Consider the following 16,114-nt stretch of genomic DNA (forward strand, 5'->3'; position numbering starts at 1 on the left):
CGCTGTTCTATTTCAAGCAAGTACTTACGTATTTGACAACAGAGAATAAAAAGCAGCTGACAAGAACCTTGCACAGGTTGGCCATGGGACTTGAAAGCAAAGGGAATGTAGATGTTAAAAGCCCAAATTAATAAGGGTGCCCTAACTAGGCTAGATCTAATCCATCACACATACCTGAGGGCTCAGTTTCCTTCCCCTATTCAGACAGAGGCTCTTTTTGGGTTATATGTAGAGCCAAGCCCATCCACCAAAACACCTTGAAAATTCAATTTCCAGTGCACTGCAGATAACTCCGCCAGGTTGTAAGGAGCCACGTCACCTCCCCATGTGCTACATCCAGTGTGAAACCAGCTGGCCCAGAGCAGCACCCAACACCATCGTAACCAATGATAACAACCACATTAACAACCCCATTATTCCGGGGTGTGTATCTTGACCCCACAGTGTGGTAAGTGGGAGCACAACGTGATGAAGTACGCTAGATAAGAGTACTTCTAGGTAGTCCACCCAGCTCCGTGAAATCTAGGCAGTGCCCTGGAGAGCTCAGGGGCACGTCTTCTGCAGTTGTTTGCAAAGGTTGGCACCCTTGTGGAGTCCAAAAAAACGTGTTCACAAGTTCGATCTAACCCCCACCACTACACCAGACATGAAGGGAAAAGCTGCTTAACAAGCAACAAGACAAAATTAGTTGTAATGCCAAGGCTGAGACGTACAAGGTAGCCAAAATCTCTTTTGAAGAGATGTAGCGTTTTCCCTTTTATCAGGTGTTTAAAGCAAGTAATTCCAGTGTTCAGTTATACCTACGCTGGGAAAGCTCTTCCAGTAGAGGATACAAGCAAAGTACTCCTATATTAAAAGCAGAAAGATTGGCCTTCAGCAGAACTTCAGCCCAGACACCCTTAACTACTCTCACATTGAGCTGGCCTGCCTAATTTTCACATTCACAAGGTACAAACCTACTATTGCTTTGAGGCACGCACCTTATTCAATCGGGAATGAGTCCTGCCTACCCAGCACACTTGTAGGCCTTAGCCTACCCTATCTTACAAAGGGCAAGAGAAAGAGTTAGTCTTGCTCCTCCTGGAAGGAAAGTTACCTCTCACACGTTTCACACACACGTAAGACCACTCTTACACTTGGCTTGAACACCATACCAGAACATTGCAACTCCTAGTATAGATCAGGGTAGAGCAGGAGTCTATGGCGTGGGTAGTGGGTTTTGTTTATTTATTTTATTTTTATTTTTTTTAATTTTATTTTTTGGTAGATGTTAACATTTGCTCCTCAGAGATCACAACTCATAGTAGGTGAGTGCACACAAGCTCTGTTTTTGCTAAGGAGATGACCAAGTACAATCACTCCTATACAAGATGTTTGAGACATGTTAGAAGGTAAGCATCTAAAGAAACAATTTTATCCCCTTGTATATAAAAAGTTGCATGCATGATCCAGTGTCAGTATGTAAGGATTCCTCTGAAATATCAAACCATTTTAATCCTTCATGGGTTGTGGTTTATTATCTAAAAAGACATCAGGAGTACTAGGAGCATATACATGGCGACCCAAACCAACAGTATGGATACAGCGTAAATGATGGTTTATAGGTTGAAAAAGCTGTAACAACCTCCTGTTTTCAGTACCAGGAGTACTCAGCTAAGCTGCTTGCCAGTTGTCCTCAATGGCCAGTCTTAGCTCAAGCAGTGGTACTTCTACAGCTGTAATAGAACATTTTTTTTCTTAAGTTGCCTTTTTTTTTTTTTTTTTTTTTTAAACTCAAAGCTTGTACTTTCCACTGGATCCTGCCAAATGGCAGCCAGCAATGCAAGAAGGGAAGTAAAATTTTATTGCTGCTTTAAAGTGTAAGGTCAGTAAGTGCTTGTGAATTACTGCAGTGGAATACCCTTCATTAGGCTTTAAGAGATGATTTGATGAAGGCATAAGCCTTCAGATTAAGATGTTAGAAGAGTTAGTAAATTCTAGAAATTTTTAAAAGTTTTTTTTAAAGGTTTATTTTTAAAGGTTTATTCCTATTCTATTTGGAGACTGCCTGCAACTTACTAATTTCTTGTTGCCCCAGCAAAAGATATAATCTAAAAAATAATTAACAAAAAGGCTTTAGCCTGAAACAACTAGAAAGCATCAAGAGAAGTGAAGTTTTGGTCTCTGACATACAGGACATTTCATCAAACAACCTAGGCATTTGAGCAGTAGCTCTTCTCTGAAGCTGCATTCTGTTGAAGTATTCCGGAGTCCTTCCCACCACCAAGCACAGAGCACTAGCACTATTGCATGGCAAGTTTCAGCACCTGCAACTTGAGCTCTTAAGAGAAAAATATCAGACCAGGTTTAATTTATGAGCAAAGTTTTGTCATGATCTTCTGCCTCACTGGATAGCAGTGACGTACCTAGCTAGGCTTTCTGCTGGTAAGGGCCAAACACACTTCCATCAGGGAAGGAACAGGGGCTTGTCCACACGCAAGGATGCAGAACATCAGAGAAGTTATATAGAGCCCCTTTTAAGCTGCCCAGGTTGAAATTTGTCAGGAGTTGTCAGGAATCTGGCATTCCCTTTTCTGACATGTTGCTTTTCAGTATTATTCAGTACCATGTCCAGCAATAGTACTTCCTCACAACTAACTCTGTGCTGCCTTCCAGAAGGGAAGGACAAAAAGCCAATGTCTAGCTTCGACTGTGATCTGATTGTAACTGATTAAGTGATGTTCCTGTCTTTATCACAACCCCTGAGTATTTTCATCTTTTTCTCCCCCTGCCCTGTTGAGGGGCAGTGAGGGAACAGCTTGGGGGAGCAGCTGGCCAAGGTTAACCCACCACACCAGCAAGGAGAAGCGCAGAAACTTTTCCACTCTGCAGATTCTATGCACCATCCTCACCCTTTAGCTAAGAACAGCCCTGTGCATAACTTAATACCATCTTGCTTGTTAGAGGTGACTAGTGCTGAGGTGAGCTAAGATACACAGGTATAGTTTGAAACCTACAGAAGTTCTTCTTGGCATAAGTGAATAACCCAACCAAGTGAGGGAGTGGAGAAGTGAATCAAGCAATTAATTACATTTAAGTTTAATCTTGTCGTATTGACTGATAGCAAGTCATAGGTTCTGATTTTCAGGGGAACTGTTGACCTTTCAAACTGATGAAGCATCGGCCTTCTGTTTTTTCTTTTCTAGCCTAAAAAAGCTTATATTGCTATTACCAGAGCAGATTCCAAGCTTCAACTAAGACAGACAGTTGCCGATTATTCATTCGGCGCTTTACAACTGACTCTTTAGAAGCCTGTAATGTTTATGGAGTCACTGCCATTTGAGTTTTTAAGTGGGTAAGCTTTATAATATTCCTCGATTTCTACCAAGACTTGTCCCAAAGGGAGAATTGCACTTACAGGGAATCTTTCTAGAGTGCTCACTGTCTGAAAGCAGCATGTCCGACTGACAGAGTTCAGGCTTAGCAACCTCTGCATAGACCACTAGATTTAAGATGTTACCCTATAACACACATAGAAAGATTCTCTAGGGCCAGCTGTACATTTTAGCTCTCAAACAGAGAACAAGATGAGATCGGGTACCATCATCTTCCTCCCCGAAGAGAAATAAAACAGGCACATTCCTTCCAGAATTAGTCAGAAGCTTCCTGATACCTTGCCTTCACTTCAGTGATCTGAAGCTCCAAGCCACATACTCAAGTGTAACAAGAAGCCAGACAGCAGCTAGACAAAGTAAGGGCAGCTAGCAAAAAATAAGGACAGAGGAGGTGCATGAGAAAGAAAGTTTTCACTACTCTGAGAAAGAAATAAGTCCTAAAACCCTATCTCCCGGCTATTTTGAGGGGTTTCCTCTATTTGGAGCCATTAAATCCTGTATGCCATTTAGTACAGGGCATTAATGAGCAAGTTTCAGTGTCAGCATTTGTAAATACAGTCTTCAATTAGTATGTTACTGTTGAATCTATTGTTACTTCATTCAGATGCTTTCCAGCTGTGCATAGCACTGGTGTCAATCACTTTACAACACATGAGATGCCAAGAGTGTCTTGTATTTTTACATCAGCATCCGCTAGCAGCTTTTGTTTCACTAGCAAGTCACACTGCGGTGATTTTAGATAAGTATGGTTCTATCCATCTGAACACTGGCATGAGATTTAACAAGATTATCTTTTCTCACTTGATCCTAATTGTTTGCCTTAGGAAATACATGGATATGCATGAACATCAGTCTGCCATCTAGTAAGAGCTCAAGTGCTTGGCTTAGTTTGTTTGTGGTAATCCCTAGGTTTGCTTTCTAATAAATACTAACCAAAGAGTCAAGCCAAAGATAACACCCTATTTTTGTCCTCTTAATCTGAAGTGACCTCATCATGTCTAATAGCAGTCTTCTGGCACCTCCTGAGTAAGGGCTTGGATTCCCCACAGTTTCATGAAAGGTGAAGATGCGGGAAGAAGGGAAAGTCACCTTTAGCTTTTGCTCTGACATGCTGAATTTCACCATTGCACTGAAAAGTTGTTTAAATCTTTACACCTAAGAAGTGTTTATCAAAGTTGAACAAAACAAAGGGAAGCACGTCAGGTGGAAAAGGTAGGTGCAGTTTTACTCGGTGTACTCGCCTCAGTGATTTCTGAAGAAAAGCGTCATTTCCTGAAGTTGGACTCACCTTTGCCAGAAGGGCAGCTCCAGACAGGGCTCAACAAGAACTACTAAGTTCTGAACTGTCCTCCTGCTCTTCTCTTTGCCATGCCTGAACAGAGGCACACAGAGTATGCATCTTGGAGGGTGTGGAAGTGAGTTTGTCAAAAGATGAGGAAAAAGCTAGTCAGAAAGCTTGTGTAAGTAGCTGTTCTTAAGAGGTGACACTACCAGTGAGCTGACTGACTTGGAAGTAGTTACGATCAAGAGTCCCCAGTTGAAGTCAGATGTGGACTTCTGACCATGAAAAGCAGTAATAAGCTCCAGACAGTTGCATGGGACACCCAAGAAGGTATGAAGTTTTGCAGGAAGAGTTACTCTGATACAATACCTACCTTTTCTTTAACATAGGGAAAAAGATACTCCTTTGAAACTCAGTGTTCTCTTCCCATAGCAAAGAACTGCTGACAGCTGAAAAATAATTTCTATTTAGGACTGTCATTCACTTGACAGCACAAGTGTTTGTGGTTTTTCAAGTTTCAAGCAAAATCAAATCCTTCTCTTTTAAACTGCATGGGATTTTCCTGCTGAACTCTTCCCATCTATTCTGGGGCTCCTGGGGGAAGTCCCTGGGTTATGTGAAGCAATTGTGTATGCTTTTTTTGTTGTTGTTGTTTTTAGTTTGCTTTCATGCCAGCAGAACTTGAAGCAATTTTTGGAGCCATTTAGGTAAATTCTTAGAGTTCCAACAGGAAACTAAGAAAAAATAGTTTACTTGTGACACTCACCAACTATTCAAGCTAGATCAGGATCTCAAATTTTTCAAATCAAAATGCATTTCTTAAACAGCTGGGTCAATTCCAGAGATATTGAAGGGCAGGTTTTAAGAATGCACATGGAAATTTACTGTGTCAAGAGTATCAGATTGTTTTCTTCCCACTCAGTTCCAATTTCAGCACCAAAAAAATGGTTTTCTAGAAAACATGCTGAGCTTTTCCGGAAGTTAGCTCTACAAGCAAAACTCAATTTGGAAGTTGGGACTGATATTTTTTCCTATTTACTTTCATGCAAGAATCACAGCAGGATAGCTTCATCCTCCTAGGAAAAGAGCCCCTTAACTCATCTGCTATGGTCTGTAACATCTTTAATGGCTATTGTGTGTAGCTTTGTCCTATGGTTGCTTTTACATCCAGCCTAGAAACCTCCAAACTGTTCACTGCAGTATGCTGATGAGCAACAGCTAGCTTCAGTTCCAATACTAATGCCAAAACGCTTCAGGTAGCATCTTGGTTAAGAAATACGCAACTTCTTTCTGTTCCCATTCCAGCTTGTTTGGAACTCCTTCAGGTATTCATGTTTCACATTAAAAATCCTGAAATAGAGATTGTCCTTAGCTCTCAATGAGACAAAGACAAAAGCAGCAACAGTTTACACCCATTGCTTCCAACTCCCATCCTCTTCACCCTCAAAAGGCACCCGTACTAAGGACATAATGGCAAAAACATTTAATTATTTGATGCTCCATCACACACCTTTAAAATAATCCTGACTTTCAGGGTGTGCACGACTGGTAGATTATAGACTGATAGAACTGTAAAGTTCAAGAGAGTTCCTACAGTTAGATTTCAACAACTTTGCAAGTTTTAAGAAAGTGACAGGTCAAGTCCAGCAGAATACTTTTTCTCCTGCCAACATACTGGTTGCTTCAAGGGAACCAAAGAAAGGACAAAACCTGGCAGCTATGGAAAACCAAAGTCTTCAGCTGCCACAGCCAGCAACACCTAGATTGCTTTGGAACCAACTGGTCTGCCTCAGTGTAAAAGCTCGATCATTTAAAAAAAAAAAAAAAAAGCCACCACCACATAGTATAACAAAGCACTCTGAGTTCACTGTGGAGAGAACGCTTAGTTCTCTGGAAGTCCCTGAAGATGAGAATTCAAAACAAACTTTGGCTGATGTGCGTCCCCCATACTTCCTGAGAATGAGTTTACCTATCACTACAGCTCTGCTCATTTTGTTTATCAGTCTTTTATGGAGTTCTACTTTAGATGTATTTTATTTCCAGTAAGTGTGAGAAATGCACACATTAAAATCTGCCCTTCCATTAAAAGTTTGGAGCAGATTATCTGCTGGCAATCTAGACAAACATAATTTTAAAAAGCTACTTTTGTGCATAGCTCATCAACTATTGCAACACTTGCCCACTCACTCTTAAGAGGAGAGAAGTAAGCCAGAGGCAAAACTCCAAGCAAAATCCCATGAGTTACCATCCTGTATGGTAACTATACTCAAATCAGAAGTAGCTACTTGGCACACACAGAACCCCATTTTACCTGGTCAGTATCCACAAACACCAATTCATGTAATATCTTCCACTTGGAAGTCACACACCCAGGAGCTTCTGGCTTTTTAGTTCTCGACTTGCACCTCATTCCACCAAGTATTTGTTTAAGCTTATGTGTGGACTACAATGTAAATCTGCTTCAAAGACATGGGAAGGGAAATGGCTTGATGTACCAACTAGAGTAGGCTCTTTAATCTTCATGCTATTCAAGGGAGTCTATGCTGCAACAAAAGATTATCAACCTATCTGCTTGTGACTAGTATCTGTGTCTAGTAAACAGAGAAGCAAGATCTAGAGATAGTGTACATCTGAATGTCTTCTCTGGGCATATGTCCCTGTTGTACATTAAAACGATACCACTAACCTTACCAGGTGTTTTCACCTGAATATGTTTTCTTATCTACTTGATTCCTGCTTCACTCCCCCTCCACACCAGCCACACTGTGCTTCTGTAGGTCAAGGAACAGATGTGAGTGCTCGCAGTTTTTATGGCTGCTGTAGAACATATGACAGTTACCTTTATGTTAAGATTGTGTTGGATGGTTTAAAGTTGCTGGAGTGTCAAACCCTACAGCACTACAGTTAAAACTTAAGGATAAGATCTCATATTTAACTGAAGAAAAACAGTTTTTAACCAAGTATGCTGAACTCCACAGAAATTTACAGCATGCACTACCCCATGCCTCATAACAAGCACAAATGTAGCAGCTTGGCTGGTGGACTTCCCATGAAAAGACAGAGCATGGCTTCCTCGAGCAATTTCAGTGATTGATCTCAGTCATGGAACATGGAAGAGAACAAGGATGGATAACATTTTCCACATTCCTTCTAGTCTGTGACCCAGCTAATGCTAACTGGGGACTGGTAGCCAAGAGAAACTCTGAAACCAAATCTGCCCACTAAGTGTTTGGAAGCTCTCCTCCCCATCTGAGGACCAGCACTTCCCTCTGGATAGGATTCCAACTGTCATTAACTGGACCAGTGGCCAAGAAAAACCTCAGGAAAGCAAGCTATTTCATCTGTCCTACTTCCCCATCTTCCTTATTCCTTTGTGCCTTCCACTTCCTGTGATACTTCCAAACTCACTCTTTTCGTTTTAACACCCCTCCACTCCCAGCTTTAATCAAATGCCTCGTGTTGCAGAACAGCAGGCTTCTTCCCCCGTGAAACGTAATGGGAAGTGATACTCACTGCCATGAGTCTCTGAACAGGGAAAACTTATGTCAGGCCAATCCTCCTCCAGAAGCAAATCAAATTTTAACTTTAGAGCTAATATGCTGCCATGTAGCCTACTCAGCCAGTCTCAATGGGCTCAGTCTAACGTACACACAGAAAGACTAATGGATGCCAACAGACTGCTTCTTTCTCCCTAGCTGAAGTCAAGATGTTTGGGGGCAAGGCAACCCAATTTACAGAAGAATGGCATGTGGCCTTGGTTTGTACTAATGAGCAGTGCAGTACTCTGTTGCACTTACCCATGTAAGTACTGCCCTGCTCACATTCATCCATGTATTTCATCCAGAGGCCGTAGCTGCTCCATAGAACTCCAGCTGCAGCCCAGGTGATCACTCAGTCAGGACACCCATGGCAGAGCAAATTATCTGCCTACACTTACCAGTTCCTGCATGGCTTCCTCCACAGCTTCCTCCACCTGCGTGGAAGAGTCTGCCAGCAGCACTGGTGGGTTGCTTGGCTAGGCTTTGCTGCCAGACTCTACTTGACAAACACGCAAGCCAACCTTTAATGGCATAGCCTCTGTTCCTTCAGTAACTAGTATTTCCCTATCTCTAGCCACAGGTGCTTCCCCTCAAGGTCCAAGTTTGCCCTCATTTCACACCTACCCTCACTTCCCCAGTGCACAGCTACGTGCCGCTCCAGGTGAGAACACCTGTCAGTGGGCTCTCAAAAGCAGCTGGCTCAGCCATGAGCCAGTGGGAGGCAAAAACACACAAACCCAGCAGACAAGCACGTCCTCCCAAGCAGGCTACAGATGGGAGACCACCAGGGAAGAGACTGACAGTGCAAAGAGCTCCGGGCTTATGGAGGCTTCAATACCCCGTGCTCTGGAGACAGAAGCACCACTGCCTCTGAGGAGGTACCAGGGGGGACATCAGGCTGAGGCCCATGTCTCTTGGCTGCCCCTGGCAATCTTGGTCTTCACAACACCCAGTCAGGTGCAGACCAACACTAAGGCTAACCTGGAAGGCTCATGCAGACTACAGCAAATCGCTTCACACACCAAAGCTGGTTTCCTCCATCTTACCCCTCCTTACCTCTTAGGGCCGTGCTTGCCCGTGCTTCTCAAACGCTCATGAATATAACCAACACCATCTACAGTGTTACTGAGGGATCTAAGCTGCGTCAGGAGCCTACTGTGCTAAGGAAAGGGCAATCCCTGACAGGAGTCACAAGCCCAATTTCAAGGCAAGGTCTGGTCCTGAGGGAGCTGACTTGGGCTGACTGCTCTCAGACTGAAGAGCTGCCCATAGCCCACACAAGGCCACACAAAAAGGACTCCTTTGTACAGCAGATGGTTATTTCCACTGCTCGAGTGGAAGCTGTATTCAGGTGGGACTAGCTATGCCTTCCTTCAGTTTCTCTCCTACAGGTATGAGGCGTCCCTAATAGGAGGTAGAGCCGATTCTCACCCAGCCACCACCAGAAGGGTCTCAGTGCCAGAACACACTGGCAGCGAAAGCCACAGCTTGCAGAAGGCTTCACATGCGAGCTACTGACCTCAAACACCAACTGCTAGTGTGAGTGAGCCTGTCAGAAGAGGGAGACAGTTCCATACGCTGTCATCCCAGATCCCAGTGATTTCTCTGTGCAGAGAAACATTTCACACCAACGCCACACGTTACCCAGAAAGCGTGATTCACTTACAGCAATGGCAGCCTTGTAGCATTTGGGCACTAACCTAGTGAATGGAAAAGCTTCTCACAAACAAGCACAGAGGACTTAAATCCTACCAGTTCAGTGACAGTAAAGATGTAGTCTAACAAGAAAGCAAGCTTCACAGCTCAAGGTGTAAGTTACACCTTTTGCTTCTCTGCCTGAACTTCACTTGAGAACAGAGCAGCGAGCTATCAGCAGTGCACATTAAACTTGGGGCAGGCTCTGCTGTACTGCTCAGCCCCTGAACACTGTGTCACCAGAGACCATGTGGAAGCCATCAGTGAGGCTCCCAAGGGGAAGCCCTCCTGTTTTCACACTGGCAGCTAAGTCCTACAGCCAGTGCAGCAGCCCTCAGACTTGAGGGATTAGCTTCAGTTTCACCTGTACTGCCTCAGTGTTCAGCCTTTAATGTCAGCATAAAGTTTACTCTATAACAACTGTATCGTCAGATACATGAGTCTCAGAAGAACTGGGGATTCAGCAGCCAAGTAGGAGACAAATGGGTTTTTGTTTGTTTGTTGTTTTTTTCTGACAAAGTGATGTCGCAATTAGTTTTAGATGGCAGGATAAGAACATCTAAGATATTTAAACATCAGTATTAATATTACAGCACTACTGTACCACTGAAATGAAGTTTACAGTCATCTTACCAATTGCTTCAGGCCATCTAGAAATAAAAGCAGCCAAGAAAGCATCTGCTCTGCGCTGATGGTTGTGAAGATTACCTTAGCACATGACTAGCGTTAGAAACTTGAAAACTTGTCCAAGAGGTTATCATTGCAGATGTTCCAGAGCTAGAGCTTGCTACCAGCGCCAGCAGAAGTACACAAGCAGTTTCTTTCTCTGTACCACGTCTCTTGCTGGCCAGAAATCTTTCATTAGGAGCAGAGGTAATTAACATGAGTGAAATATTCTTGAAGCCAATTCTGAAGCTCAAGCAGTTAAAACACACTAAGACTACACGGAACAAGCTGTATCCTACAGTGCTTTCTTGGTTAGAACAGGACTCACTGTTCTAATAGTAACATATTGTAATGTAATTTTTAATACTTCACACAAGAATGAATCCTGTTCCTCAACACAGCTGCATAATTTATGGAAAAGCACGTCAGATCAGCTTCTTTGGTAGTTTGCAAGGAATTCAGCTATTTAACATTAAAGACCCAAGGACAAACAAGGACAGGAAGAAAAATCATTACTATAGCTCCACACATAGTTACAGTTTCTACTTAGGCAGGAACAACTGCCACCCAACCAAAACAGTATCTATACCAAAAGCTATGCATCATAGACAACAAATCTGTCCTGCTAGGGGACGCTTCTCTAGGCACTTATTCCTTCATTAAAATGGAAATCCCTCCAACAGTAAGGACATCTGAAACATTAAAATGCTTCAGCTGTTAAGTAATAGTTTGACCCTTGCAATGCAATGATGTAAGCTCAAACCGAGCACCAAAATTCAGTTATTGAAAATCCATTTTGCTTCTCTTTTGTTTTAGATCTTCTTTATATATAGCCCTTTGCTTTGTATTTTTTTTTGTATGTCCTTCTCTGGTTTCTCCCTAGGTTTAGTAGAGCATGCCTAAAGATACCTGCTCTGCAGAGTCTTACCAGTGGTGCTGCAGTGAGAAGACAACACAATACAGGCTCCTCAGCATAAGCTGCCATGCTGCTTACTCCTCCAGAGGGAATGGCAATGCTGCAAGAGCCTTTTCAGCACTTTTTGCTGAGGTCCTCATGTGGGGTTTTAACTGGTAACCAGCTGCAGCAGGGAGTTTGCATTGTTCTGTGGCATTCCAGTTAATGCTTTGGAACCTGTTGGAACCTTCTTCACTGTTCTACTGCCTATTACCTTCCCTTTACAGCAGCACTAAACTTGAAGCTTTCCCCCTACCTCCAACCAGCATTCCTTTCAAGGAGGAATATGGCATATTTCCATGCACAAAACGAGGATGAAAATTTAGTGAGTGCCCTCACTTCCCATTTCTTAGTCCTGTTCAGTCACTGGGGGTACAGATCCCCAGTCTACCATAAATTCAAGGCTGTTCCTAGGACAGCTTTGGATTGCTGCAGCCATGCTATGCTTCTGCAAGCACCCACTGTTTTCCTGTTCTAGTATTTTATTTTTTATTTCAGCCACTAATGGTTCTACCACAAATGGAGCACATTCATGATGGTCAGGAATTGGCCACAAAAAGCAAGGAAACATAGCTCTGTCTTTCTGTATGGAAAGATATTGTCTTCTATCTTTCTAGGTCAGAAAGATAGAAGACAATTCTTTCTAGGTCAGAAAGATAGAAGACAATTCAATGTCCAGATGGAGGAAAACAGGGCTTAGTGGCACAATCTATTTAATCTGCCATGAGAGAGCACTGCTGAAATTCATCACACAGTAGGAGATGCAAGAGCCAGCCCAGTCAAGCTCCCCATCTTTGCAAGTCAAGCTGTGGGGTCAAGGAGAAGAAATGGCAAGACTTGTCTTGTCACACAATTCCAGATTTCATGCCAGCAGAGAGAAAGAGGCATGAAGGAAGGGAATAAGAATAGAAAGTCAAGCCTGATTATCTTTTTCCACATGGGAACATTCTTCAGACAGGCATTTTCCAAATGTGGTCAGCTGATCACTTGCACCATGCTCTTCAGACCTACAAGAGTACAAATGATCAAGCAATCCCATAACAGAGCAGACAATTTCTTCAAGTCTGTCAAGTGAGGAAGAAAAATCATAATAGCCCTGGACTTTCAAGTTATTTGCAGGACACCCAAGATATTAGACTTACTGTGTAGTTTTACTTGGAACAGTTATTAACTGTCAGTGGGCACAGCAGACATACAAAAGCCAGATGTTGCCCACAGGACACTGATAAGCCCAAATGCTTCGTGTCACTGCTCACAGTTTCACTGCAGGAAGAAACATCAAGCTTTGTACAACATTTGAGAGTTAGGAGTACCTCAGCAGTCCAGTGGATATCACCTGCTCTTGTAATTTACCTTGGTATCCACACAATTATCTTACTTCATCTGAAAGTTTGATCCTGCATTGGCACAAGAAATACAGATCTACCATTCTCTGTGCTACCACGTTCATCATTTTCTGCAAGCAGCAGGAAGCCATAATTCTGTGCTTATGCATTCAGTGACGCTGCTGGCTGCCTAGGTTAGCAGCAACACTGCTGCAGTAAGAGGGAAATGCAAAAGAGAAAGATCAAGAACTTGTTTCAAGCATTACTGCTGCTCATTTAAACTCATAGAGAAGGGCTGGATCAAAACTGCTGTTTGCCTTTAAAAGCATTGAAACTTGCACACATTGTAGTTCTAGTGCTTACCATACAGAAGAGAAGGGTAAGCATCACACCTAGCAACTGAATGCCTACAGGATTAGTCCCCAGAACTACCGCACTGACCTCACAGGTCAGGGAGGGTTCCTGAAGGGAAAATAGTCTTGATCACTAGTCTATATGAGAAACAGTGATGTAACTTTGTAGGCATCATAAAGAAAACAAGGAATAATTAAGAATTTCCTTGCGTGCAAAGGACTCTAGGGTATGGCATCTTTACACTAGTAACAGCCTTACTGACAGTGCCTAATCACTACCAGAGATGAAGCTTGGGGGTTATCAACAAGTAGGCCAAATTCTCCATCTTTCCGTGCACACAGGCAAGACACTTGGTGGGTGAGAAGAGAGGCTTCACCTGTGAAACATCCTGGAAGTCCACGGCCTCCCACTAAAAAGCTTGTACATTAAAACATCAAGGCAGATCCTTGTACAGAGCTGTAGACATCGGTGCTCAATTCAGCTGACGTTCTCCTCAGCTATGACGGGGACAATACCAAAGTTGGTTCACTGATTTCAAGCAGTCAGTAAAGCAGTAGCCCCTTGTATTTGCGTTTCCACTCTCCTGAAGCAGTTCCCATTCCAAAGATGACACAACACAGGGAGCAATTAAACTGCCTTGTAAAGTACAGCGTATTGAAGTGGCCTATATGGAAACTGTTTGACAGACAGGGTCACTGTGCAATTATGCACTGCCAACAGGACTTTTCATTTTGTTCTTTGTTTCAACTGCTCCTCATTAAAGCATTTAGATACCGGTGCTTATTTGGGGCCCTTGTCACCTAGCTAGATGCTTAGTTGTCACCTCAAAGCTCCTCTCAATACGGCACCACTCCAACTTTGAGGTTTAGGCTCTGCGTAAGGTCATACAGATGGATGCATAAGCACCCTTACGGTTCCCCATCCTGCAGAACGGGTCCCCAAGGATTTATGGCACACACTAGATCTCAGTTGCCGCTTTCCAACAGCTGCTGTTACACATCTGGCCGTAAGAGAGGCTGCGCGGTGCGGCTGCACACAGGGACACCAGCGCAGCCACAGCTCTGAGCAGCGACTAATTGCCAGCGTGGTCGAACAGCAGCTGCGTTAAAAAGCTAAACCACTGCACCCCAGCCCCTTATCGCATTGTTGGGGTTCTGAAGGCTCCTCATCTCGCCTAACCGCGGTGGCAGTTCATAAAGCGCCAGGCTTCACAGCATCCAGCCCGATGGGGCGAGGCGGCGCAGGGTCAGCCCCCCAACACGCCGGAGCTCCCCCATTTACCCGGGACCCTGTCCCGCAGCACCGGGACACTTCGCGAAGCGGCCCCAAGCACCCATCAGGCACCGTCATGCCCCAAAAGCACCCGCTCACCCCCCGCCGGGCACGGAGCGAGCGGAGCAGGAGGAGCGCGGAGCCCCCCCGAGCCCTGCCCCCTGCCCCGGCGGGGAGCGGGGCTCACTTACCCGGGGCCCCGCGGCTCGGTGCCCGCCGCCCTGGGGCAGATGCGCCGGCAGCAGCAGCAGCGCCAGCAGCAGCGGGCGAGCCCCGGCGCTGCGCCATGCCGCGGGCAGCAGCAGCAGCGACGGCATCGTCCCCTCGGCTCGGCGGAGAGGCGGCGGCGGCAGCAGCAGCGGGACGGGCTGGGCAGGCAGGCGGGCGGCTGCGCCCGTCCCTCGGCGGCAGGTTCCCCGCCTCGGCCATGGGGATGCCCGTTATAAAGCCGCGGCCGGGCGGGGCGGGGCCGGCCCGCACGCCCCGCGCCGCGCACCCATGGCAGCGCAGCCGCCAAGCGACCGGGGCCAATGGCGGGGAGGCGGCGGAGCCCCCCCCCCCCCCCCGCCCTACCCCGTCCCGCCCCGCTGTGAGGCGGCCGCCGCAGGTTGGCGGCCCCGAGCCCTGTGGTGACAGCTGAGGGGAGGCAGGGCCCCGGGAGGCTCCCCCGCCGCGGGTCGCCCAGCCCTTTGTGTGGGACCGGGAGGCCGCCCGGAGCCCCCGGGCTGTGGGGGCAGAGCGGTGCCGAGCCCCTGCCCACCTGCCTCAGGGACCCTCGTTTGGATGAGTTTGGTGGCGGGGCTGAGACCCTGCACATCGTCACTACACACACAACACATATTGTGTCCCTTCGGGGGGACGTTTCTCGTGCTCGTGCAGAAAAACACGCGACAGGCAGCTTCTGCACACAGCATACATGTATTTGGCTTCCTGCGCTCAATGGCCTTGCGAGAGCCAATATTCACACTTGTAAAAATTCCCTAGAGTGTATCCGCTAGGTATGGGGAGGGGCCGCTACGCCCACATGGAGAACCTTGTTACACAGCAGAAGTCATACAGTTCTGGCATCTTATCAGAGCAAAGCAGGGTGTTTAGCTATAGCGGTTGCTTTCATCTTTCTTTTCTTCTTCTCTCTCTCTTTTTTTTTTAAGTATTTATTTTAAAATGCCAGTATGTAACATTTTGTCATTAGCCTCGGCAGTATGAGCCGTTTGTTACTCACACGGAGCTCTGCCAGTATTCATTATTCTTGGCTTGCAGATCCCTCTAAAGCTCCAAACCCAGCACCCCATGCAAGCCTACTGATGTGCCTTAGCCCTAACCCTCACCACTCTCTGCTATCCCGGTCCTAAACTTTGCCAGCTCGTCTTCAGCATGGCCTGCGGTATCCTCTGATTTTCCATTTCAAAGTCTCTCTGATCTACACCTGAACTGCTGCCATTCCGCATGATACGAGCACAGACCTTGAGGGGAGGCGGGGAGGGAGAGCTGGAAAATCTGTACATGAGTGTCCTTGTGTACATCAGGATCGCCTCTGCTGAGGTTGGACAAGTTATACCAGTGCACACCTGGCACCTGCAGAAAGAGAGGCAGAATCTAGCTCACTTTTGTTGAGGTGGGGATCCGACCGCTGAAGTACCACATCACCTTGG

At 45.5% G+C, this 16,114-nt stretch overlaps 1 protein-coding gene across 2 annotated transcripts in view; it reads right to left on the reverse strand.

The window, feature by feature from the left end:
- Positions 1-16,114, reverse strand: part of SMOC1 (SPARC related modular calcium binding 1) — a 141,898-nt gene that overhangs the window by 109,551 nt on the left and 16,233 nt on the right. Inside the window, exon 1 of one of the 2 annotated variants that reach the window (XM_068684145.1) lies at positions 14,654-14,961. The exons of the other annotated variant lie outside the window; for it this stretch is intronic. Coding sequence (XP_068540246.1) covers positions 14,654-14,779 — 126 coding nt within the window. The 5' untranslated portion in view covers positions 14,780-14,961. Of the gene's footprint in view, positions 1-14,653; positions 14,962-16,114 lie in introns of those variants that run through there. 2 annotated transcript variants of the gene reach the window in all.

This window comes from Anas acuta, chromosome 5, assembly GCF_963932015.1.
Source record: "Anas acuta chromosome 5, bAnaAcu1.1, whole genome shotgun sequence".
Classification (NCBI taxonomy): domain Eukaryota; kingdom Metazoa; phylum Chordata; class Aves; order Anseriformes; family Anatidae; genus Anas; species Anas acuta.